Source organism: Pezoporus occidentalis, unplaced genomic scaffold, assembly GCF_034315485.1.
Source record: "Pezoporus occidentalis ecotype Australia unplaced genomic scaffold, CSIRO_AGI_Poc_V1 ctg46, whole genome shotgun sequence".
Taxonomy (NCBI): domain Eukaryota; kingdom Metazoa; phylum Chordata; class Aves; order Psittaciformes; family Psittacidae; genus Pezoporus; species Pezoporus occidentalis.
In genome coordinates, this window is record NW_026915791.1 from 4910263 (window position 1) to 4937517 (window position 27255).

Genomic DNA, 27255 nt, shown 5'->3' on the forward strand with positions numbered 1-27255 from the left:
TGCTGGGGTGGGGGAGATTAATGTGTTAAAAAAAAAAAAAAAAAGTCTTGCCTTTTCTTATATTTGAATCCAATGGGACTGGACTTTAAAGAGGAAGAAAGCATAATCAACACTTCAGAAGCATCTAAAAAGGCATCTTTGGTTATGTGATGTGGAAAAGTTAATGACCACCATACCATCTCATGCCTCTGCAGAGAAAGGCGTCTCTTGTCCTGGGGTATAAATAACCCAGCTTTATCCTTGCATAAAACTGTTTGTAACTTCAGGGATGAAACTGCCCTTCCTGAACATATCTTGCTTGGTTCAGAGGAAGCTGTCAGGGAGCTTCCAGCTGGGGAGAATAGGGGAAACCAAGTTCACATTCCAGGGATGATAGTGGGGGGCACAAAAGAAAACCAGAATGTCTCTGGTTAACTGTTAACTGGCGGAATGGTAAACAGGGAAAGAGAAACAGTCTTTGTTCCAGGCTTCACGGAACTGGTTAGCAACATGTCCAGTGAATACGGATTAATGGACAAAGTGAGGTGGTTAAAACAACAGGATGAAGACAACTGCATGATATACATATAAGGCATGCACACACATACACTCATGTGCATGAAATGAATCATAGATTCTGATCCTGCAATCGACCACAGAGGCACTTATCTTCACATCCAGTGGGTGAAGTGGAGCTACTCACGCTCATACTACCTCACACAAAATTAAGCACATGCTTAAGTGTCCACAAGAACGGAGTCAGAGTTTGGGTTCAGTCTTCTTTTAAACCATTCGAGGTCATCATGACTGTAAAAATGTTACACAAAGAGTTGTGAAAGACTTTGTGTACATTACAGCTGTAACACAATGCCTGTGTCACTTTATAGGCAAGGGAAAAGAGTGGGTTGTAACTTACTGTACTAACAGGCACACTAAGAAAAGTAACATACACTCAACCAGGACAGAATATGTTCCTCCTATTAAACACATACACAGAAAAATAGAAACATATTCATACCATCATCCAACTAGGCCCCAGCATTTAAATATGCTGTACAACACAAAATCCTGCTTGGCAGCTGTTTACAGTACTTTCCTTTCTGGGGATCTGAGAAAAGCATCCAAATGAAATCACACTGCAGAGTGGGAGGGCAGGACGTGGGACACAACCCAGACAGCAGACCTGGAAGTAAATCTCTCTTCCAAAGCAATGGCTACAACACATAGCTTGCTGCCCAGAGACAAGACCCCCTCCCCAGCAAGGGAAACCACCCACTTGACATTTTATAATGGATTTTGCTTCTAATCCCTTCCTTCTGCCCTAACTGCTTCTGCAGTTTACATAGATCACTGATGATTTACAGTTCTGCCATCTCCTCAGCACGAGAGCTCCCCGACTCTACTGATCCCAGATGCTACACAAACATGCTTCAGGCTCACAGCTCCCTTCCCCTGCTTCCCCACAGCAGGAATACCAGCTCCTCTCTGCCTGGAGAGTCACAGTATTCTTTACACAGCCTCCTCCCCTCCTCAGCCAGGGCTGCTGGCTAAGGCGGGTCGAATTGCTCCTCCCTGTACAACAGGCCCTAAGTGCCAGAAAAAACTACCAGTAAAAAGGAGTTTCTGTTGCTTGCCAACAAACCTCTAGGCAGTAGGTGATGAGTGTTCCCAATTGTTTTAAACCTCTGGAAAGCACTGAGCAAAACTAAATGCCTTATCGTGGCAAGCGCTCTTCTCTTCCCACTGGAACATCACAGGACTCTCCACAGGCACTGCTCTTCCTCCCTGGTGTCCTCGAGGTGCCCTCCAAAATTATTTTCTTTCACAAAAGAAAAAAGCAGATTTTTCCAAACTAAGACAGCTCCGTTTCCTTGTCAGAGATGCAGAGCTCGGAGCACCTCATGCAACCATATCCTCTGCCACACAGCACAGTGTTATTACCCAGGCCAGCTCGGAGCTCCCTTCCAGACTTGCTGGTCAGCCTGGAACCTCAGTCATCAGACCTCCACCACGAAGGACCAGACAGACTGGAGACAATGCTGACTCTGAGCATATTATATAGGGTTTGTCTAGACTGGAAGCATGGTTTGCCTGCTTTTTCCAAAACCTGTGTTTAAATTAACCAGCATGTGCTTACCCAAGTGTGCAGGCCCTGGGAAGTGCATCGGCAGAGCAGTGCGCAAAGAACCCCTCCCACATGTATGTGGCTGCCAGTGGATAAATATAGTACTCCACACATGGCTATACACCACAATCAAAAATGGATTTATCACAGGTTGTGGACATCAAAATGCTGATTTGCAGCCCTGCTACAGAAAGCAGGCCAAGAACTTCACAAAACAAGCATCTACAAGCCAGCCACCACATCAGTGATACAGCAGAGCCCCTCTTTCAGAAGTTACAGCCAAAATCACATCCAGAGCAGTCAGTGGTGAGGAAGCTGAAGCAAGCTGCCTCCAACCCAGAGCACCTTCCCCTCATCCTTCCCCAGCACCAGTTATTTGCACTGCTGACTGCATATAAAATACATCTCGACAGCTTAGCTCAGGAAGTCTGCAGAGACATGAAGCGCAAACCATGGATTATCAGGCAGGAGGATTATCCTCCAGTGCAGGAGAAGCTGGGAGTCCAATTCCAGTCTCAAAAGCAGCTCAGGCTTCTAGAAACAACTATATCCACAGAGGCCCACCACACACTCCTCAGAAAGAGGTGTTAATGCATTCCATTAAGAGCGTTTTATGTGATGTTGTCCCCATTCCCCTCCAGCATCATTCCTGTAGCAGGATTCAGGGCACAGGCTGGGCAAACACCCCCAAGCCATCCTTCATGGTTGGGCAAGATATACAGAAACATTTTTGAAGCATATCTGGCCACGGTTCAGTACAAGAAAACCAGATGAGTTGGGACAAGGTGGGCTTAAACAAATGAAGCAGATCACACATTTGTCAGCTCCAGCTGACAGCCAGCAATGCTTCTGGACCCAGCTGCCCAAGAAGGATGACACCCCAAAGCAGGTTTGAAACAACTATGCTTGGGACTGCTATATCTAGTTCAAAACTGGGAGATAAGCCAAAAGCAAGGAGTTATGCACCTGTTTTAAAGTCCTGGATGCTGGGACACTTTGCAGGAAGTGGGTAAGTATCCTGCCTGTTATACATTGAGGGGAAAAAAAAGGCTCAGAGACTCTAAAGAGCAGAGCACAGAACCCAAAACCAACTGCACTATGTTAAAAATTACACAGCTCTGTTTCAAGGTTCACTCTACCTTTACACATTCCAGCAGCACAGAAAGCTTTGGTTAGGAGCATGAAAAGCATCATTCTCGGCCCAGACAAAACTCTGACAGAAAAGACGCTAATATTGCTGCAATGTAACTGGCAAAAAGAAGCCCTTTCACTGGTATAGCCTGTTTCTTTGAAGGACAAGCTCATTCAATAGACTCTTCTGACGCCGTGTCACCATTAAGACAGCGTGTCATGGAAGCTTAGTTTGCAAATTGCTTTCAGCACACAGTTGGGGCTGCTCAGCCTGGAGAAGAGAAGGCTGCATGGAGACCTCATAGCAGCCTTCCAGTATCTGAAGGGGGCTTATAAGGACGCTGGGGAGGGACTCTTCACTAGGGACTGTAGTGACAGGACAAGGGGTAACGGGTTAAACAGGGGAAGTTTAGATTGGATATAAGGAGGAAGTTCTTTACTGTGAGGGTGGTGAGGCACTGGAATGGGTTGCCCAGGGAAGTTGTGAATGCTCCATCGCTGGCAGTGTTCAAGGCCAGGTTGGATGAAGCCTTGGGTGACATGGTTTAATGTGAGGTGCCCCCCCCCAAGGCAGGGGGGCTGGAACTGGATGATCTTAAGGTCCTTTCAAACCCTAGCTACTCTATGATTCTATAGACAAGTGCTTAATCACAAATACCCTTACTCATTGGGGAATCCACCCCTCTCTGGATACCTCCAACACCTTCCCCATCCCCTTACTGTCCATGTCCATGGCTGAAGGACATTGCATGGCAAGTTCTGAGCACCAAGAGCAGGCAAGAGGCAGGACTTGCACAGACTTCTTTCACTCTCAGTCCTATTAGGTGTTTCAGCGATTCCAGCAGCTCGACTGCATTAGGGACTGTGTAATGAACTCAAGCTCCTTTGCTGCAAAGTCCTGGGCTGAGCAACGGTGCCTTGCTTGGGTTTTTTTTTGCAAATGAAAGCATCCCTAGTACAAACAAGACTTCAAAGGCAAGCAGCCCTTATGTGCTACTCAAAGGTGAGCAACCAATTTCAAAGCCCTTTGGAGAGCTCAAAGGCTACCACTGTTGGGCACAGGCGACATAGCTAACACTTCAGTACTGGCACTTCAAACAACGATTGCCCTGTGCAGAGCCTGCTTGTGGACAGGGAAGGGTTTTTAAACAGGCAGCACTGTTCTTCACAGTGCCTGCTCGGTAGAAAACCAGAAGCTTTACAGGTCTGTATCCTTGAATCCATTGACACTACCATAAAGTTGCTTGCTCCTTCTCTCAGAAACTCCATCTGCCTGCTTTCAAGCCATTTGTTAATGTTGTGACTCTCTACTACTATGCAGCCTCCAATAATCTATTGTCTTCCAGAGAAAGGAGTCTCTCTGGATCCATGATGGAGAAAATTTCAGCCTAGCTATATAGTTTTGTCTGGGAGATGCAGAAATTCAAGAACCATCACTGTAAGGAAGGAATGCCATTGTTCAAACTGCACCAGGTAAGAAATCTCATATTAGTTATTAAATCACATGAGCCTGCTTGACCAACTATGAATTTTAATACTGTATTTGGGAGAACAAGCGGGACTGCCTTTTATTGCTATTGACTTGGAAACACTGAATACACCAGCAGTCCATAAACTTTTCTATAGTACTATTTTCAAAGTTTCCCCACAGTAACTAACAACAGTGCTGGTCTCCTGGGACACAAGTAAAATTGCAAGGCTTACTGGGGTTTCCACAGCTCTAATTCATATGGTGCTTAATCTGCTTGGGCCTGTCAGAAAGTCATCATCACCAGAGCTACCGAAATCATTAGTGACAATGGAACTAAGTCAACATTTACAACAGCACATTCTGGAGACTTTTAAGCAAATAATCCTAAATGAACACACAGTCCTCACATGGGAGATACAAGAAACATTGCTGGTAAGCTGCAAGAGGCTGGTCTTTGTGGCTAAGGCTAACATATAGCCTCAGAGGATCAGGATTCAATTTCTAGGCCTGCCTCAGACTTCCTGTGGGACTTTGAAGCCATGTCTGTATAGGAAAAGCATGTCCCATTCCACACACACACCTTTTATTTAAGACTGAAGCTTCTCTAGTTTTAGTCTAATTTATCCTTGTCTGTCCAATGCTCACCAAAGCCAGGCAGAGATGGGATGCTCCTGCTGTCTACGGTCATGCGAACACTGGCAGCAACTCGCCTTTGCACCAGTATTTTTGAAGACAGATCCCAGGGCACAGATCCATTGCTGGTTACAACTGCAGAGCTCAGCTGTATTTTCCCTGCACAACATGCAGACATGCTCAGGGCAAGGCTAAGCAGCGCTGTGGTGAAAGGAAACAATGGGAGGTTTTTCTCAATTGCAGTAGCCACCCTTGATGGGTACAGCCTCAGCAGAGCCTGTGGAGTTTCAGGCACAGGGACCAGCCCACATCTGGAGCTGGAAACCAGAGCAGAGAGCACACTGCAACCCACCTCCCATGTTCCCTGCATCTACAGAAGCCCTCAGAAACTTCCAGCTCAGTGGAGGCAAGTACATCAGATACAAACAGAAGGCTGAAGTGACTGAAACTGGGCTTAGTGCTAGTTAATTATTCAGACCTTAGCTGGGATCACTCAGCACTAATATCAGGGCTCCATTCTGGAAAGAACTGTTTGAGCACCATGTAAGTGCCACTCCCTGCCCCAAACAAGACAAGAGACCTTTACAAAAGTCAAAGGCTAGCTAGTGCATGGTGTTTGCTTTCACTCTCACAGAGAAAACTGTACCAAGGCTAATCAAGCAACTTCTCCTTCAGACCCGATCAACAAGAAGCAAAATATCTACTCAAATTTCCCAAGCCAACAAAATGCTGACCACCACTTTCTTAGCTTGAAGAGGAGGTGATGCCCTGCAATTGCTTTCCACTAGATACAGGGGAGAGTGAAATAACATAAAAGTCATTTTACAGGCACTTGCAGACCCCTGATGTTACAAAAGCACATAGTGGTCCAACCTGGCCTGACTCCCAAACATCATTCAACTGTTCTACCCTCCTGAAACAAATGAGGCGATGCACCACAGCATGGACAGGTAAACAGGTGGTACAATTTGGAGGAGGTCTCTTTCTACTGTGTCTGTGGATGTCTTTCTCCACCAGCTCTCCCTGCACCACACTGAATAACAGCTCTGACCAGCAAGCAGCAAATGAAACAGCTCTGACCAGCCCTGACCTCTGTCATCTTACTATCCCAGATAGTAAAGGCTCTAATACATGCTTCACAGCCCACTGCAGAACAGCCCACAAGCAGAAGGGGATCATCAGTCTGTATGAGTACACCTTATCCAGCACAGCAGGGACACAGTAAAACCTGCTTACAGGTCTCTCCAAACAGGCTAGCTGAAGTCCCACGTGCCTTCTCAGAATACTCAGCTCATCTGAAGGAGGCAAAGAACAACGTGCAAGCCAAGACCACAGCAGCTGTAAAACACCATCCTGGTAATCAGCATTCGACCATCCAGGGGAAGCAAGAACCACTTGAACCCACTAGGCAGATGACCTGGTTTGTGTTATTTATGCTGACTGTACCCCAGCTGTTGGCACATCATTCCGCTATCCTGCTGTGGACTGGTCTTCCTGCATTCTTCCACAGTAGAGACAGCGCATTATTTAGGGGTGGACAGAAAAGAGGATCTTTCCAGCAATCTTGTCTCAAGATTAGCAAGAAGGATCACAGTGGTTCATGGACAGAGTTGCAAGCTACAAAAACAAACATGTAGAATTGTTATATGGTTTTATATCCATCATACTTCAAGAACCAAAAGCAATGGGTGATGCAGTCCACCAGCAGAAACTTTGGCTTTGATATGCCCTGTAGCTGTAAGTCACATTTAACACTCATGTTTGTTAGGAGAACTAGCCAGATTATCCTGTAATTTCAGGGCAAGGTATAACGTTCATAGAGTGAAGAATGGAACAAGGAAAACCTATACCAATGCATGAAATTGTTAACATAGGGTCATCTTCAGCACCATGTATTTGAAGATGGAGTAGAGGGGACCACAGCAGCCTGGGAGGGAAGGATTTAGCCCCTAAACTATGACATTCTCATCTATTCCACTGACTATCTGCAGATACAGACATGCCACTGAAATGCAGGTCTGGCTATGGAGAAGCTAACCAGCCTTTGTTTCTCCTTTAAAGAACACTGTTATAAGCTTGACCAGAGACAGATATGAAATCCTTTCTATCTCTGGACAGCAGCCCCTAAGCTGTTAAAGCAATTGAGTGTGTTCAGACTGAGCAGTGCAGAGATCCCTAGCTATCAACCAGGGCCACACAACATTCATGGATGCTGAAGCAGAACAGGCACAGCAGCAGAAGACCAGGCAATGGTTAGATGCATCCTCTCAGCTGTGCCACTGGCTGCACTGGTCCCAGACCTGGTGGGCTGAGCACTGCTCAGACTCTAGTGGAGTGGAGAAGGAAAATAGGGCAATACTGTGCTGAAGAGCTCCTCAAAAGCACCATCATTATGTAAAAGACCCTTCCAAATCCTGCCAAAGCAAAAGCTTATGACAGCATCAGACAGGCTGGTCTCTACTTCACCCACACAGTCAGGCTGCTCAGCCCCACATCCAGCTCCCTAGGAAGTGCTGCCTACAAGAAATCCAGCAGGCTTCACTGCTGAAGGACCAAGTTGTTCCCAAAGACTTACCAAGAATCCCACTCTGCAACAAGTTTCAGCTGCGCCTTAAAAGATTAAATAAAAGGTGATGATTTCTGAAGCATTTATATCAGTGAATCAAACTTATGTGTTTTTTGATTCTCTTCCAGCTAAGGTTCAGCAACTCTCAGCTGATCCAGTTAAGACCAGTAGCAGACTAAACTGATTCATTTTGGAAGCTACAGTATTTTCAAACAAAAAAGACTGTGTACCGAAGGCAGGAAGCGACAGCCAGGCCAGAAACATTACTCCACTTTCCTGTGTCCAGAACAGCTTGTGGTCCTAGCCCAGCCCTGCGACTTTTCAGGGAATTAAGAAGCTGGAGAACTGTGCTGGGAATGCAAGGGGCATGACAAGGCATGGAGGGACTCAAGCTCCCATGGATCTGTTTCCCTCTTAAATCTATGCCGGTCCACTTGCAGGACACAAAGCTAAGCGTATAGGTTTCAGCTGCCCTAACCAGGGAGCTACCATTAGGCTGACAGCAGCCAGGAGGCGGGCAGTAAGAACAGACCATGCATCACCAAAGGAGGACAGGAAACCCTGCCTCCCCAGGAACATCTTAGGTGTCATTTTCAGAATGAAAGCTCTCAGAAAGGTTTTGCAGAGCCACCCAATCCAACCCAGCATGATGGACTGGAAACAGGGGCTCCAGCTGCACATGTTCACATGACACTTGGTGAGGGGAGACCATGATACAACAATCCAAGTGCTGAATGAGTTCCCGCTGGGGAATGTCAGGTTTTAGTTAAAGAACTCTTTTAAACTGGCAGCTTGAAATATTTCTGGCTTAGAAAATGAACAGGAGAGATCAAAGAAACAAGCAGCAAATTCCAAATGTGTTCTTTTTGAATCACTGGTTTACTGTTTTAGGGAAAAGCCTGCAGCAGGTTTTGCAGCAATTTGTTTCTACATTGACATTTATAATCTGCTTTGACCGAGGATACCCACACAAACATATCCTAAAATAGGCACAGCTACATCAGTTTTAAAGATGCTTATATTTACAAGAGTAGAGCTTAACAGTATGAACAACAAGAACTCTACCTGCTCAGGTGCATTACTTCTGTGAGCAGAGAAAGATTTGCGTAGTCAAGTTGCAGGGTACTGGAACAACCAGTACATTATAGCAATAGGAGATGGCTCACCACTTAGCTGCCACACTGTTCTGCTAGTGCCACTTACTCAGGGTGATCCTGTGCCGCTCTGAAGGTACTCAGTGCCCAGTTTCTACTTCTGTGTCTCCACCGGAATCACTAGCACAGTGGCCAGATGCATGGCTGGATTTCTGATAGGGCTAGAAATTCTCTAGAAACAGAATGCAGGCCAACCAAACTGTCTGAGGATATAGTCGCTTCCATCCACCACACTCACATGTTACAATCCCAACTATCAACAGGCCTAGACTTAAGCCACTGTGCTCCAGCTCTATATTGGTTCAAGATCTGGAAAAGGCAGGAAAAGTGGATTCAAGCCATCAACATCAGAAGACAAAGAAAAAAAAAGAAGTCTAAACCCAGAGCTCATCAGGCAGCAGCAAAACTCAGGATTCTCACAAAAGAGAAGTTGTTTTCAAAAAGCAGCGACAAACCCAAACACAACATCCAGTTTGTCAACAAGCTTTAAAGAGCTCCTGTTCCTTCCCCTTATTTATTTTTTTTTTAAATACCCACGATTACATATTGGTTCCTTAGTTTTACTCCTGTGGAGATCTTCTGCAGCTGCACAGAAAAACCACGCATTAATTATAAGAAAAAATAAGTCCTAATAAAAGCACCAAAACAAGTTCTCTCTTGTACAGTTCCCAAGTAACACAGTGCATGTCCTGCACAGCCGTCATGCAAAGTATCTCCACTTACCCACACTCCCCCTTGCAGAGCAATGCACAAACAGGTCTCTGCAGAGCCAGCCTCCCACAGCCTGCCTACATCCAGCCCAGCATTACACAGCTGCTTCACTGAAAGAAGCCAATTTTCAGTGTCACAAGCTGCCCAAGGGGTCTGCCCCTGACCACTGAGCCTGACAGGCCTCACACCAGCAAAGAGCTGCTTAAGAAAGAGCAGGGACACAAGGGACACTTTCCACTGCAAGGGAAAATTACAGCTTATGGAAGTCAAGGTAGTGCTACTGAGGGTGCTTGTCCATCTTAAATTGACCAGCCCGCTTCAATAAAAGCTTGAGGGACTCAGAGGAACCACAGGGCCTCACCTGTATCTGCACATACAAAGCACACTATAACCTTTCAGGTGTTAATCTAGGGCAGCAGTCCTCCTCCATCCTATGTAATCAAGCAGCAATCAGCTGAGATGACCAGCCATAGCTACCAGCTTCACAGGCCCTTCTGTATTTCCATGTGACTAGAGTCACATACATCTTTTGGAGCAGCCATTACTCAAAAGGTCCAAGAGACAAAGATGCCTGAGGGCTTCTCCCTGCAGGTCAGCAAAGATCCTTGAGGAGCGATGTGCATGATGCTCGATTTCAGTCCCAAGCGATTTACACTTAAACCTGGTACCAGACAGAGAGGATCTGAATCCTGCTGGTTTAGAAAGATAGAGCTGCTTCTCACCTTGGAAGGTAGAAGAGCGCACACACAGCAGAGGGGATATCTCTACATATATCCAACATGTGTTGGATCTTTAGTAAGGGGCCCACTCCCTCTTGTCTTGCACATTCCAGCTGTCCCACCGACAGCAGGCCATAACTCACCTGAGGAAAACTTAGAGCAGATCCCTTTAGGAAACCAACACCAGCACCTACCACATCAAATGACAAACTGAGTTGATGATGAGGACATAACAAATTGCTTCTGCCAGCAAACTCCACAGCAGTTCCTTTGCATCTCACTGATTAACTGCTCTTAATCCAGCCCTCAAACCCTAATTTGATGGTGTGGAATGAATCCATGATGTCCCCAGGGGATCAGACAGCCCTAGCTGCACACTGGGAGAGACAGCACAGGGGATACAACAGAGCTCTTCCAAAAGGCATGTGCAAGGAAAACAAAACCAACCAGGTACCAGAGCATACCCTGGGTACACAGCAGCAGGTCACAGCCCTGAAAAGGAGTGTGCAGATCTCAGCTCCTGTTCACAGAGTAAGAATACAATGCCCACTGTACACGGTGGTACGGGTGGATTTTGGCTCTTTTGACTGAGGTTTCTGCAGAATACAGATCAACAAACTGCTCTTCAGCAACAGCTACAAAGCACCTTTCACTGGCAGGCCACAGGCTGCATTAAATGCAGTGCATGCATGCACATGAACACACTGAGGTCATGCACAAACACCAAGGACTCTCCTCTAGAGAGCTCTGAGGAAGCCAAGCAGGTTTTTCCCTTTCTTGGCAAGAGAATATTGTGTTCCTTGGCATGAAATAGCCATCTCAGGAAAACTGACCTGAACCAGAACAGGATTTTATGCTGGGGACAGGACACTTAGGTAAGGTGTCATTTACTTCCCCTGAAGTTTTACTCACACTCTTCACTCCAAGAGATAAATTTTGAAGCACTATTGTTCTGAGACAAATGAGCGCACTTTGCAGTCACAGATTACAAGCATTTCTTATTTATTAGTGAGCCTTTACAAGGGGGGGAGGGATTAACCTTTCTATTTATGGAGAGAACAAGCTACACAAGGCCGAGTGATTTGCACAGTGTTACAAGTGAATCAGTGAAGGGACTGAGCGAGGTGCCCTGACTCAGGGGCGCCTGCTGTCAGCACAAGGCAATGCCACCCAGCTCCTGTTCTCCCCACAACCAGGATTAAGTCATCCTCCTCGTGACACCAGTCAATTCCCAGTGAGTAACTGTCAGGAATGCTCCACAACACCAGGAAGAATGATGGATTTTTCAGGTAGAAGCATTATACCACAGGTATCTCCAAGGGAAGGGAGTCTGAGGCACACAGAGGAGGAACATGGAGAAAAGCACATCCAGGCCTGTGGAATGCAGACCCCATCTGAACAGTCACCTCCAAGATACAGATTTCATCCTCCATCTCTCAGACCATCCCAACCTTCCCTACATACTCTGAGAACACTCCTTTGCGAGGCTGAGAGCAATTGCTTACACAGAACAGGTCTTTGTGTATCACCAGCTGCCAGTAATGCAGGTTTGCAGTTGGAAACATGGAGGAAGAGGCAGTATTATATTTCTCCTGTCAGTCATCTGTAACAACTCCACACACCACAGTGTGGAAAATCCCAAAAGCTTCCCGATACAGACTGGGCAGATAACCACACAAGCAAAAGAAGTGCTTCAGCAGAAGAACCAGGGCTTTAGCAAGGATATGCAGCACAGTAAAGATCCCAACTAAGAGACAGACTGCAGTCACATATCAGTTGCTCTGCATCACTCTACAGTTACACCAAGTCTCCCAAAGCCATACTGTTAGTACACATGGGACCTTAAGCAACATAGCACTCACCTTGCTGCCTATGTCTTCACGCTTGTTCCCAGGCTTGCTCCTCCTCAGCTTAATGGAAGGGGAGCGAAGCAGATTTTTGATCCGACTTGTTATTGTAGACCCTTCGACCGACATCATCTCCAGCTGCCAGAGGGTGTTCACCCCCCACACACACACGAGCCCAGGGCTGAGGCAGAAATCCCGATGTGCTCAGTTTTGCTTACACCCGTTCACATAGCTCTCAGCAATTCTGCTTGGGAACTCCACTCCTGTTACACTGCAGAGCTATTCACAGAGGCTGGCAGACTTCTCCCTTGCAGATTCCAGAGGATCAAATCAGCAGTGATCTAAACTGAAAGATGCACCCGTGGGTCAGTACAACATTCACAACAAATTCTACCCTCATTCTTTGCAAGAAATGCCAAATTCAAGAGTTTATGGTAAGGATGGGTGCAGCATTGCTTATTCGCAGAGGCTTCCACGAGAATTATTATCCTTTTAGTACGTACTGGCACATCTAAACCAATCGCCAGATCAAAAAAATTATGTTTCACATTTCAGTATCATTTTATGACAAAGATAACAATCCTCACGGCTGGAGCCCACTAACGGAGTCCATCCAGCCCCTTGCTTTTGCTCCATACACATCCATTCTACCTTAGGGTTCACAGTAAGGAAAGCACAGCGCTGTGCTTCATCATTAAATACCAAACCGCAGAAGCACACCGAGAATAAACATGAGGGAGTTTTTAACTCTCACAAATTTAGCTCTGCTTTAAGTACATACACACATATATATCTAGCGGGTGATATCTGACAATAAAGGCACATAAGACTTCACATCCCCGCACCCTTCGTTTATAAAGAGGGTGAAGGAGGAACTGTGACTGCTGCCAACGATTACAAACCCTTCACCTCTCCCGAAGCCCCGGTGCTTGCCGGGGGGAAAGAGGGATCTGGTCAAAGCCTGCAGCAAATATATCCTCCGGCTTCCGCGCAAAATGGGGGCGGGGGGAACAGAGAAGGAGGGAAGGGGAAAGAGAGAAACGTCCGAGTCAGCACAACCGCCAGCCCCCTCCCCGCGGCGGCACTGCGGGCTGACGGGACGGGACGCGCCTCCTCCGGCCGGCCGCCCCGGCTCCGCCACCCCCTGCTCCCACCTCTCCTACCTGGCGCTCAGCAGCGGCTCTGCCGGCAGAGCCACCGCCGCGGTGCCCCGCCGCGCCTGCCCATGCAGCCGGCCTCCCCCGAGGAGGGGCTGCGGCGCGGGCCGCCCCTGCAGGCGGGGCGGGGGCCGTTCCCTCCGCGGGAGGCGGCGAGGGGGCGGCTCCGCACGCGTGTGTGTGCCGGACGCGGGGGGCCGAGGCCGCCCGCCGAGCCCCGCGGCGAGCGCCGCCCAGCCGCTGCCCCCCGGCCGCAGCGCCGCACGCAGCCCCGGCACGGCCGATCCGACACGCTACGGCGGCCCGCGCGGGTCAAACCGCGGCGCGCAGCGGAGCGGGGGGCGGGATCCGCGGGAGCCGTTAGCGCGCTGAGGGTGGGGGCTGGCGCAGGGCGAGCTCCGGCGCTCTGCAGTGTCGGGGAGCTGGAAGTGCCTCTAGGGCGGGGAGGGAGCCGCTCTGCCGTGCCCGCCGCCCCTCAGGCTGTGTCCCACCGCCGCCGTACCCGGGGAGGGGCCGCTCTCACCGGGGGTCGCATTCACCATCTGCCCCTCGCACCCGGCGGCCATTCGTGGCGTGGCACGACGGGAAGCCTGTGCTGACAGGAGCCTTCAGGGGAAGGAGAGGCTGCCCCACCCGCTGTAGGGCTGCATGGCCCTGCCGCTGAAGTGCGAGGGGACAGGGTGCCATCGCTGTGGCACCCGCAGGGTCTGCGGGCCTTCTTGATGTGACAGTGCTGAGGGTGCTCCTGGGAGGACTGGAGTTCTACGAGGTGAAAAGTTGAGTGCCGTACCACAGCGTAGCCTGGCTTGGGTGATGCGCATCTCGTAACAACACAGATGTGGTGCTTGGATCCTTTGCTGGGGCTGCAGTGATCACAGAGCTGGCTGGTGCAGAGGCTACTGGCAAAGCCAAGACCATAGCACCTGGGGTGGGCGTTACCAGATGACTCCACAGCCCCAAAATGGCATGGTAGGACCCCACTGCACAGGTACCTATAGGTTCCCACCTATGATCATAGAACCAGGTAGCTTGGAAGAGATCCTAAAGATCATCAGGTCCAGTTTTTACCCCCAGCACTGCCAAGACCACCACTAACCCATGTCACTGAGGGCGTCATCTACATGGGTTTTGAACACTTCCAGGGAAGGTTATTCCACCACTGCCCTGGGCAGCCTGTTCCAATGCCTCATTACCGTTTTGGTGAAGAAAGTTTTCCTAATATTCAATCTGAACCTCCCCTGGTGCAGCTTGAGGCCATTTCCTCTTGTCTTATGACTTCTTGCTTGGGGAATAGACTGACTCCTACCTCACTCCATCCTTTCAGGTAGTTCTAGAGAGCAATAAGGTCCCCCCTGAGCCTTCTCTTCCCCAGACTAAACAACCTCAGTTCCCTCAGCTGCTCCTCGTAAGACTTGAAGAGCTCCTTCTCCCCTCAGCTCCACAAAGTTCTTACTAGGAATCTGGCAGCCCAGTGTCACATTAAGATGTGGGGATGGAGCCCATGGAGTTGGAAATTTGGATGCTTGTGTGCTGGCTCACAGCAGGTGGGAACCTAGAAGCAAACATGCACGAAGCCAGCAAGAAGGTTTTGTCCTGGAGCTGCCTGGTGGCTGGTTCCCATGGAAGAGTTCAGAAGCCACTGAGCTTCCCAAACGGGGAAGGAGAGCTGCCCTACCGTACCTTCTAATCGCATGAGAGGAGCGGGGAATCAGATTTCACAGGCCACCAGCTCTGAATTGCTATCAAAGGGCAAACATTTAGGATGTAGTGCTGTAAGAGTTCAAAGTGACTGTAGATGTCCACACTGGCCTAAAATACATCTCTGCAACAAAGCCCTAGAGGGGAGAAAGGAAACCAACATTTCTTAAGGTGGAAAAGTCCTGCTGGCATCTCCTTCCTTAACAAATTCTGTCATTTATTGTAATCTGTCCTTTGGGCATCTTTCTGGCTTCCTGTTTCCTGTTGTGGGTGCCCTCTTCCCTTTCCCATCTCTGGTGACTGTCCCATTTTCAGTGACTAATTGAAATCCAGACTATTCACAGCAATTGGAGATGATAATGCCCAAAATACAGCCCATGAAAATTTGCTGATGCTCAGGCACAGGTTTACCACAACAGAGGATTCACAGGAGCTGTGGTCTTCCCCTTATCAGTGCCCATTGTGGCCAGCACATTGCCACCATCAAGTCTTGTGATTAAGTGAACCTGCTCTGCCTGAATTTCAGGAAAAGGCTGTTTGCATTTCAAGTGGGATTCTGAGCAGGCACAAGGGCTTGCAGGACTATGATTTTTAGGCTTGACTGGTCAGAAACCTGCATTATATTGATGAAAACACCCAGAGGCATAACATAGGATATCAGTCTAATCTCTACCAGCTTCAGCTATGTGACTTAACCTGCAGGAACTTAATTTAAAATGTCGATTTCTAACCTTTATTAGGCTTCAGTTTTGATGCACAGGTGCCATTGAGAAATCCATGCTTGGTGCTGTCAGAAAGTCACAAGGTTCCAGAACCAGGACTTTCCGAAAGGTGCCAAATTTTGTGAGATTTGCAATGAAATCTCAAGAGTTGGTAATGTTGCAATTACTTTTAAAATAACTGAAGTCTATAGGAGATAGGAATACAAGTATGGAATCATAGAATCATTTAGGGATCTTAGCTTTCAGCCCCAGACATGGCCTGAAACCCAAAAGGTGTCACATAAGAAAAGGATTCTTCTAGTAAATGTGAATGTTGTCCATTTCTACCAACCCAGTTGTCCTACTGCTGAATTACAGTGCCCTGTTGCTACGGGTGAGGAGAAATTCATGAAGGAAACCAGAGCTGCTGCTGCAAAAATAAACCCCTTCTTCTATGAAGATTTACAGTTGTGCTTAGTTTTATCCAGGCTATCAATTCTAGTGAGTGGAATTACTCACACTGGACATGGAGTTACAAACAGGCACCAGCCTCTACAGAACTGGGACCTGGCATTGCACAGGGGAGAAAAAAACAACCCATAGTTGATGGTTCTTAAATTTCTGCTGTTCAACAGTAAAACATCGGAGTCATCACATTTGGGAGAAACATGCATACATTTGAGAAAGAACTGAGGGATGTCTTTGAAAACAAGGCACAGCTGAGATATGTGCTTGGGAGACGCTGTTTAAATCAGCTAGCATTGTTCCTCCTTTGTTGAAAGCTAAGCACAGCATAATGTGATTTGTGATTACAATTCTTTGTGTCTGTGAAGCGACTGAAGAGACAGGCGAACTCTGAAACATCAGTGGACTTCTAAAGTCAATGAAAAGGCACTAGGACAGGGAAGGGATGTTTCTGATTTTCCAGCTGAAGCATACTACCTTGCTAGTTGTCTTTTAAGCAGGATAACATGTCACAGACTTTCAGCAGTTGGTACTGATGAAGAGTATGAGGATTTTGCCTCATATTCTTCACAGTATGAGGCAAAGAGAAGGACTTTGCCAGTGATTTTTAAAGAAACTTTTTCTATGGTTTTATTAATACAAACACTTGCCCTTTTTTTTCTTTGATCCTATTAATACAGAAGAAAAACAAGAAGGATTCACCAGCTTCCTGTAGGTAGTGCAGGACAAGTCTTACCACACACCTATTTCATCATTAGAAGGGCCCCATTTTCCAATTGTAATATCCAACAAGGAAAGATTAGTGCAAAGCCCTCACACTGACTCTACATCTATTAGCACTTTAGAGCTTTAGCCTGAGTGAAACCGGAGTAAATGATGCTAACCCGCACGGCTTCTCTTTTCCCAGTCCTATCCTCCAAGAAATACTGAATAACTTGAAATTAAGAGAAATAAACTTCTACTTTTCATCCAGTGGCATGTCTAGAAGCAATTGGCAAACCCTGTGCTCCATGACATGCTTCCTGATGTTGCTTTTGGTCATGGTATCCAAAATAAGCTCTCCCACAGCAGCAGTCAAGCAGGTAATCTGCTGGGCCGTCATTCGCTGCTTCTTCTGTCACAGTGCATTAAAGTTACCCACTGTGGCTTGTAATGGTGTGTGTGCTTCTCCCTGTGCTCACCCACCCCACTGATTACTGCTGTTCCCACTATTGCTCACCTTTTAGTAGACTGCCTTTACTTCAGGACAAGGCTTGTCCTTTACAGTGTGTTCCTGTAGGGCCCATCTCCACAGGGCAGCAGCTTGACTGAGATCAGTTAATGATAACTGAAGGCAATAGGATTTTCAGCTTCTCTCTAGCAGTCACAAATTCTTCCTCGACAGAAAGGAAAACGTACCATGAATAAATTATGTATTTCTTCTTTGGCATTTGTGCCATTTGGTCTTGAATGATGTGTTCTTAAAGTAGTCTGCTGAGGGAGAGCATAAATAATGAGAGACAACAGATGCCTCCATCAATTAAATGCTGCATTTTAAAGTGTTAGGTAATGAAGTATCTGAAAATGTTTTCTCTGTTGCAGAAATTCTCTGTCCTTCTCTAAGAAATAGCATCTTGCAAATAATCCCAGAATTGTCCTGTAGGGCTCCAAGCCAAAGGAACATTTTAGAAGTGATTTTAAACAATTTTTTTTCCCTACTCACAAATATCATGATAAAAAAGAGCATGTAAAAGAAGACACAAAGCAGTGGAGCAGAAGTGCCACACAAGCCCTCTCAGTATGATATTAAAACCTTTCCTTGAACTTGTTCTCCTTATACACAGAGCTCTTCTCATCACCTGCGGGAAGGAGTGTGAGCTGACCCTCCAGCCAGCCATGGTCCCATCACCAGAACCACTGAGCACTACCCAAGCACTGACAAGGGCAGCAAGGTGCTCTGTGCCTCAGAAACCCCAACCCACATTGCAGCCATGAGCCAGGATAGTTGCTTGATGAGCTTGCTTTTACCATTTCTTCATTGATTTCTTAGTCAGAGAAACAGTTGTGGGAAAGGATTTCATTTTTCAGACCCTAACATGCTGGAGATGACTTGTTCTCCTGGTGATGGAGTGAGTTCCAAGCTGGAAGTTGTGGCAGCCAGCATGAGCAATCGAGGCCAGCTCAGAGACCAGGTGAGTTAGTCAGGGATCAGCGTCACGCTCATGCAGATTCATAGCTTCCAGACAGCTTAGAGCATGGGTTGAACTTGCTCATGTGTGTCTGCAGAAATCATGGGGACAGACATTTTGCTCCACACCCTCATTTTCCTGAGCAGCTTTCAGGCCAAGCAACGAGCAGAGAACACACTTTTCCCACACACTTTGGAACCTTGTGGAAGCAGAGTATTCAGTCTTCTTCTGCAAGAGCTGTCTACCCTCCTGCCTCCAAAGGACCATGGCACTGCTTTCCAGTTAGGCTAACTGCCATCATTTTAGCCTCACAGGGTGTTGATTCAGCAGGATCATTATGCCTTTTTCCACCTGTTGTCTTGTTAGAAGAGTGAACAGCAGGCACTCACATGGGGAGGAGGAAAGATAAACCGCTTTGGTCTAGTCCAGAATAAAAATAACTATATAAGAAACTAGACAGGCAGAGCAGAACAGAAGAAAAGCAGCTACCATGCAATATATAAAGGGTATTTTACATATACATTTTCTCCACCTATGAAAATAACTGCAAGCTTCTTCTTAACAATTTCATTATTAACCTCTTAATGAAACAAATGCATTGGGGATTCTTTGCAGAACACACAGAGATCTCCAAAGCTCAGTGTACAACATGTCAGGTAAAGAAGCCCAACCGGAGTTAATTGGTTTTGTCGATTTGTTTTCCCCCAGTGAGCTTTCCTCTCTCTCAGCTACAAGGGATAAGCAGAATGAGTTTCTGGAAATGGCTGCCAAATGCAGTCTGAGTCTTTCCTCAGGCTCCTGGTACCTGAAATGTTTAGATTCCAGCCAGCAGTTACACAGGATTTTTAATCCCTGTGTTCCCATGGAAAAGTCATGCAGACGTCTATGGTTCATAATGCATCCAGGGAGAATATGCTTATATCACAGATCCCAGCTGAGCTTTAAATATATATATACCTGAATGCATCAGTGCCTTTCAGCTGGCTGCCAGGAAATTGTGCTGATAAAGAGAAACCATGGGGAATATGAACAAATGTGTAGCGTAGAAAGAGCCCAACTGAAGATAGGAAGATGCTGCTTAGAAAAGGTTTGTGTGTGCCAAGGATGGATAATTTCTGTAGTAAGACAACAGGTGTGCAGATGTGCTTGGAAACCCCAAGCTACACTCATTTTTTTTCTGAATTAGAAGAATGTGCCCTAAACTGGAGGAAAAAAAACTACAAATCCATTTAAATGTTGGCTCTGCTGTTACAACACGTGAACTTGTCCACTTGATGCCTCACTCCTGTATTTCAAGGGATCAACAAAATCCATGCCCTCAATTAAAACCATTTTTACTGTAATTAGCAATTGCGTACATGCGCAGGCTCAGCTGTCAAACCAGGGCCATACTCTGACTCACCTGAGGCACGTGTGCATCCGCTGTGCAGCAAGGAACGCTTCCAGCCCTGCTGGGAGGTGGCAGATGAGACTGATAGAAACAGATCTGGGCTGGCTGATTTCAGCCTGGGGGAATGGCTGCAGGATGTCCGACAGCCACCTCGTGCAGCACGTGCTGTGAAGGGTCCTCACAAGAGCCTCATCAGGATGTGGGTGCTGCAGGGCTGGACGAGCCTGCCAGGGCACTGTGAGGGTTGTGGACTCCCTGAGGGTGAAGCCTCAGCCCCAGCCACTTCTGTTCCAGCTGCTTAGCTGGTAGAGCACTACACATGAACAGTTGCACCCACTACCTGTGGGGTGATGTTGGTAGTGGGGGTACCTGTTCATACGTGGTGCATTAACCAGCTTGTGAAGGGAGGTACACTATGTTAAAGCCCTGTTGAGTTTTCACCAGCAGCAGGACCTGTGTTGTTCATTTTTCAGTGGCATCATGTGGTAGCTGCTGAATGGAAAAGTGTTGTGTTTCCTGCTGTCTATATGGAGGCTATGAGAGAGGACACATAGCAAGTACTGAGGCAAAACTCAGCTTGGACACTGTCAAGCTCCCCACCATCACAATTTTGGCTGATCAGATAAGCCATGTTACCCAGATGCACCATGTTACCCTGGCTAATCCAGGGTAACATGATGCATCTGGTGCAGCTTTAAGCTTAGATCTTAGTCTGGTCTGATAAACACACAGGACCAAATGGTTTGACAGTTTCAAAAGCCCAGTGTAACTGCATTCTTGCATGAACTCTGTCTGGTTTAGACAGTAGTTAGCTGGGACTTTAGATGTGGGTAGAGACAAGAACAGCGGCGTGCAGATAGGAGAGGACTGACTGGCCAGGCGCCAGGGCTGGCAGGCACACAGAGATTGGATGTTGGATACAGAGGTCCCTAACTTGCATGGGGAGTCCAGAGCTGAAAACCACATAATAGGAAAACATTTGACTGAGCTGGTACTTAAATAAGGGGTGCCAAATCCTTGTTGCCTTTTGTAGGAGTTATTTGTGTTCCATTGTTCTCCTTAATTACTGCTCTCTGGAAATACAAAGCACAGGATGAACTTACCATTGAACTCTGGAGGAATGATAAAGGTTTCCCTTACAGCAGTCACTTTATACCTTTCCCATTTGGCCCCATAAACATTTTGCCCTGAGTGGAAGTACGGACACGGGCACACTTCAGCCTGTTGGCAGTGCGTTTTAGGGGGTTCTGAAAGGTAATAGAGAACATCTACCTCTCACAAACATCTTCAAAGTGCTCGCAAGGGCTCACTGAGCAGAGGTTGAAACCTGCTCCCTGACTGCTCTGCCACCACCAAGGGGGACGGTTTCCTGCAGAAAGGTTAGGTTGGGTCAGATTAGGTTGAGGAGAGCTCCCTACCGTTACAGGCACAGAAAGGGATCACGACACATCTTCAATGGCATGTGTCTAAGCAGCTGATTGTCCTTCACATGTCCTCCCTCTGGCAGCATAAGCCGGTGTACAAACGGCACCATTTTCACTGCAGGGCTGTTCTGCATGGGAAGCGGGGGGCTGTTATTTCCAGGTCTGCCCTGAGGCTCCAGGAGGAGGTTGTGCAGCTCCTGCAGGGCTGCTACACATCACATGGGAATGGTGTCTGCATCCCATGTGTCCCTGGATGTTCTTACATGTGCAGGCTGCAGGGACAGTGCTCAGCACGCAGGCTGGCCCTGGCCCAGGGACCTGGAAGGAGAGAAGCACACAAACCCCTTCTCGTGCTGAGCTGTGCATTCCCCACTGCCTGCTCTGTAACCCCCTCCCTCCCTGACAGTATGTAGGTCACTGTTGGCATTGTTTTCCTCTGAGCCCTGTCTGCTCCTGTTTTACCACTTTGCTCACAATTAGCCCAGACTTCTGTAATTGACCTAAATAAGCCTGTTTGTTTCATTCTCCTCCATCCCATGCCTTACATTTCCAGAGAACAATAATTAAGGAGAACAATGTAGCAAGAGTATTTGCTGCAAGCCCGAAGCTGTCAGTGGCCAGGCTGGAGTTAGTCTTGCTCTTGGTGATCCTCAGCAAGCTGATAGCATAGACCAAGAACTCAGCCAGCTTTGGCTTTTGCACTGAGAAGATGGCATGAGAAGGGCCACGAGGATGATCAGGGGACTGGAGCACCTCCCATATGAAGATAGGCTGAGAAAGTTGGGGCTGTTCAGCCTGGAGAAGAGAAGGCTGCATGGAGACCTCATAGCAGCCTTCCAGCATCTGAAGGGGGCCTATAGGGATGCTGGGGAGGGACTCTTCATTAGGGACTGTAGTGATAGGACAAGGGGTAACGGGTTAAAACTTAAACAGGGGGCTTGGAACTTGATGATCTTAAGGTCCTTTCCAACCCTAACTATTCTATGATTCTATGATCTTACAACTTGAATGTGCTGCATGGCCTGAATGTGCCTGCCCTCCACAGATGCCTTTTATTATTACTACTCTTAGCAAAGTTAAGTACTACAGCAAGACTGTAAGCAATCAAGCAAAAATGAAAGTGCCTCTGATGACAAGTGATGTCAAAGCATTATATTGCAGGCCATGAAATCCACCCGTTCATATCAGCTTTCACAGCTGCTCGCTGTGTCTCCTGCAGTCACACTTAGCACACTGATGACGTTCTGAATTTCCTCTCATGTCACGACCCTGCCCTCCCCATTGGGGCTCAAGTATGAATGCTGGAAATTCAAATGCGATGGAGAACACAAGTTGTGTCTCTCTCATGTTGTTGAGCAACACTCTGCTGGCCAGGTTTCAAGCACTGCCTTTTGCCTCAGCTCCCCATCTGTTCTCACAAAGTCCTGCCTGGAAGGTGACACCTCATGAATATCCCCTTTACTTGCTCTGCTTTTTGCCTTTCACATCCTTAAAACCAAAAGCAACATCAAAACAAACCCTTGCAAGACAGTTTTTCCCAAAACATCCTGCTGTGTCCTGGAGCCTCCCGCAGAGATGTTCTGCTGCTCCCACTGTGTGCTCACCTCTGTGTCCCACTCCTGCCGGCAGGGCTGGGTTCGGGTCTGTGCATTAGGCTGGACGCAGGTCAATAAGGAGGCCCCAGGGTTTGTTACGGAGCCTGGAGGTGAGGGCCCAGCACTGAGGCATCCCTGAGCACCAAGCTCCATCCTCTCACCTCGGAGATGCTGAAGGGGCTGAAATGCAAACTGCATTTCATGCTGTTTGGAAACCAAATACCAGAAATCAGGCCCTGCATCAATTCAGTGTGGTACCCTGCCCAGCCCTGCCTAGAAGCACGCAGTTCATCTCAGTCCCTTTGCTTGTGCTCAGTTCTCTAGTGAAACTCTCTGAGAGGATTTTGTTAGGTGTCTGCAGCAAAGCAGAACTCTGTCCCTGAGGAGGATCTGTCCAGAGAGCAGAGATAGCATGGAGATAGGCACAAAAAAAGCTGTGGCATTTGGCTGTGGAACTTTCCAATAAGCCTAAATTTGGTACCCAACTCCAACTGCATTTCCTTGGAAAGTAGGGCAACAAATTACCATATATCCCTTTTATAGCCCATATATATATCATGTCCTGGCTCCTTGACACAGACCTCAAGAACTAGGTTTCCCCCTTCCTCTGTAAAATGCTTTGGCTTGCAGAATTCAGTGTCCAGAATAAAAGTGGACCTTTCCATTAGCCATGGCAACCGTAATTCAATTAAATAAGACAAAGCTTGGACCACATTGCCCTCAGGACATGTTATACTAAATATGATACAAGCAAGAGAAGAGTGAAACCCAAAACTCATGGAACAATCCTGTCAAAAGAATTGGCAAGTGGGTTCCCTTCGGGACAAAGACACACAAACACACACACACAAACACACACACTCTTTCTTTAGGCCAGTGCACTTTAGACAGATGACAACAAATAGGAAGGACTGGGATTAATGGCAATATTTAGATGCTTTAGTAGAAGAGCAGCCAAGCCCACATTTAACTTGTATGTATGGATGCATTTGTTCCCATTGCTAATGTGCAGATACTGTTCTGATTAAGAATGCTTTCCTAAAGCAGTGCCAGTGTGGGCAGAAAACAAATATCAGATACAAGAAAACACAGACAATTAGTCATCTGGCAAGATGACTGACCAAAAGAGAGGGAAATATGAAAGTATAGCCAGATCTTAAGTTCATGAGAGAAACTCTTCAGATGTTACAGGGATGAGCATGGCATTAAAAACCTCAGCAGATGAAAAGCTGCAAGGCAGTGGCATGGTGTGAGCTAGGATGTTCATGAGCAATGAAGCGAGGTGTAATAACCCTGCTGAAAAAGGAGGAAATTGAAGTGGAAGGGAAATTTTCTTTTGGATAGACTCAAGGTGGTGAAAAATAGGGAATAGATGTCAGAGACACAGCAAAGCCAAATGTTACTCCCAGAAAGACTGGAACTGCAAAGCTGGTAGTAACAGCCAAGAAGCATTGCCCAGGGGGGTGGCACCATCCCCATCCCTTGAGGTTTTTCAGTCCTGGCTGGAGAAAGCCCTGAGCAACCTGGTTTGATCTCCTGGCTGACCCTGCCCTGAGCCAGAGGCTGGACAACACATCTCCAAAGGTCCCTTCCCACCTTATTTTTCCTGTGATCCTACTAGTAGCTATGATTTGGCATAGAGCTAAGGCAACTATCGACATTGCCATGACAACAGACAGGGTTTAAGCTGGTTTTGAAGCTTCTTGCAAAGAGGAGAGAGCGTGCTTTCTTGAGAGAAATGTTCACAAAACCGAGGGGGATCCATAGTGATATTCGAGCTTTGCTTTCAATCTGACGAAAGAATTAACAGGTTATCAGCTAGTTACACAGCCCATTTCTGCTTCTGTTCTGATTTTCTTGGAGATAGAGGGGAGGAAATGACATGCAGTCTTGCAGAGAGAAGATAATTACATCCTCCCCATGGGGAGACAACCAAAATGGCTTCAGCTGATACTGCCAGCTCCAGCGGAAGGCAGCCAGGCAGCAGCATGGCCTGGCTGCATGTGGCTCATCACTGCCAGCCCAGTGCTGTAAAACATATTCCTTCAGCATTCCCCCTGTTGTCCTCCTAAGTAAAAACACATGAAGCAGAAGCTTCCAATGCTTTGCTCAAACACAGCGAATGAAGTCAAAACTGGGAGTTGAAAACAGGCAAATTCTGGCTCCTGCGGCATGCTGTAACCCACCCGGTAAGCGGTGCTGAGAGCCCATCACTGTGTGGGTCCATGACTTGCAGGAGGAGAGGAGAGCACTGACTTGACCTGCTCCAAAGTGCCTGGAGGTTGCCCCAAACTCCCGAGGTTGCAGGCAGAGGATGGGGACACACAAACGCCCATTGGGAACCTTGGAGACAAGAGGGCATTAGAGCCTTGGTATGCAACGATGGCTCTGCCCAGCCAGGGCTCTGCTGTCTGTGTGCCCAGCTGCACACGTGGAGCAGCTCCATGGTTTCCCACATGCTTTCCTCCTGCCTCCCAACCAGAGCCAAGGATCCAGCCCCCTGGGACCCACCTTCAGCCAGGAATAACTTCTGATTTAAGGCAACTTTAGTAGGTCACCAAAGCCACTGGCTTTTCCTTTTGGCAGTTGTGCCTCTCTTCCTCACCCTATAAGAATCGAGTTTTCTTCCAAACATGAATGTGCCCCTTGTAAGCTGATCTGCAATATAATTATTTTCTCCCTTGCTCAGCAAAGTTTGTGAAACTGGACATTTTCCCCATGTCAAAGCCAGACAATGAGGCCTTGTCTGTGCTGCAGCACGGTAGTGAACAATTCCCACTGTGGCTGCCACCAGTTCAGCTCGCCTGCTAGGAGCTGATTATTAAACTCTCTTCCTGCAGACTAATACCTCCCAGTTCACATTGACTGCTCCATGTCAGAACCACAGAACATTTGTGGTGTGATTCTGCAGGAACGCTTTTGTCTTCTTTTTCTTTGCCGGGGATATTCAAGAGCTGAGGAAGCAAATCCAAAGCTTTACAAAGCAGTCACGAGCTGGAAGCCTGCTTGAGCCATGATTTAAAACCACAGTCACTGTAAGCTAGGAGTGCGAGCAGTGATTGAGGAACAGGAGTTCATCATTACTGTTGCACCTCCTTTTTCTGTCATGCTTCTGCAGGCAGTCACCTTCATCAAGTTACAACACCATCAGGTCTACATCACTAAAAGAAAGCAGCAACCAGTGCAGGACAATCCTACCTGCTGTGTTATCCATCTCCTTTGTGGATACATTCACCTATGTTTGAACTTTGATGAAGACCTATCCAAGCTTATCCAGCCCTGTTACCTGTCCCAGGGCCTCAAAGGGTGTCTGGTACCCAACAGCATCCCCCCCACCACTTCCCAGCATCCTGTTGCCTGGGCAGGACGGACCTTATCTGGGCCCTGCTGCCCTCACAAGGCCAAGCGTAAGGAACATGGCTCCAGCCAGGCCCTGAAGGGACACTCATGGTTTACAAAATCATGTTTTATTACAGCTCCATAATATTGTTCTGTAATAAACAACTATAGGGCCAGCATGCCTCAGAAATAAGGTGTAGCATCAGCTAACAGACTTCCAAAACCCAGCCCTGCCAGAGACTCAGGTTAGGCAGGGATGGACAAAGCTGCCTCAGAGAGCTGCAGTCCCCATGCAGAAGGGCCAAGGGCTCATGGCTGAGGACAGCACAGCCTCACCCATGCCAAGCAACAAAAGGAAGAGGCATCTTCAGCTGCTGTTCACCTAAACAGCTCCAGGCATCATCCCAACAGAAACCGGACACGTGGACACCAATGGGCTTTTTCCTTCAGGAGAAAAGCAGCTCTGTGAGGAATTCCTTCAGAAATGTCATCACTGTTTTAGCACAGCTCAGGGTGGAAGATGTATAAATACAAGAGCTCAGCTGGCAAGCCCTCAGTCATGTCGAGGGAAGCAGAAGGGAGCAGAGGGCCTGCAGCAATACTGCTGCCACCCAAGCTCTGCACAGACATGACCAGAGGGGTGAGAGATGGGCTTCTGCTGTTTGTAGGATAAGCCATGAGAGGCAGCACCTTGAAGGGATCCAGGACACAGAATACGAAGGAGGCTGCTGCTGTGGTGCTGTTTGCAGTGTACAGATAACTGGAGCTCTGGTGCAGCACTGCCACACCGAGAGGCTGCTCCTGTCCCCTCTCAGAAGAGGTTGCTTGGCTGACTTGGAGCCAGAAGGGGAGTGTAGCCACAGGCCTGGGCTCTGGGGCACTGCTTTGTGTGCATCCCGGCAGGCCAGGGTGCAGTGTGGAAGCAGCAGGGTCTGAACCGCTTTTCCTTGTGCACTCAGAGCGCCAGCCCCAAGCAGAAGGG

General features: G+C 47.7%; 1 protein-coding gene across 5 annotated transcripts in view; it reads right to left on the reverse strand.

The window, feature by feature from the left end:
- MAPKBP1 (mitogen-activated protein kinase binding protein 1) overlaps positions 1-13640 on the reverse strand; it is a 96355-nt gene extending 82715 nt beyond the window's left edge. For 2 of the 5 annotated variants that reach the window (XM_062635733.1, XM_062635728.1), the window contains exons 1-2: positions 13500-13640; positions 12352-12682 (exon numbers count right to left, since the gene is read on the reverse strand). In XM_062635733.1, the coding sequence (XP_062491717.1) occupies positions 12352-12468 (117 nt within the window). In that variant the 5' untranslated portion in view covers positions 12469-12682; positions 13500-13640. The remainder of the gene's footprint in view (positions 1-12351; positions 12683-13499) is intronic. The other 3 variants (XM_062635732.1, XM_062635731.1, XM_062635729.1) reach the window with 2 other exon arrangements.
- Positions 13641-27255: the final 13615 nt, after the last annotated feature.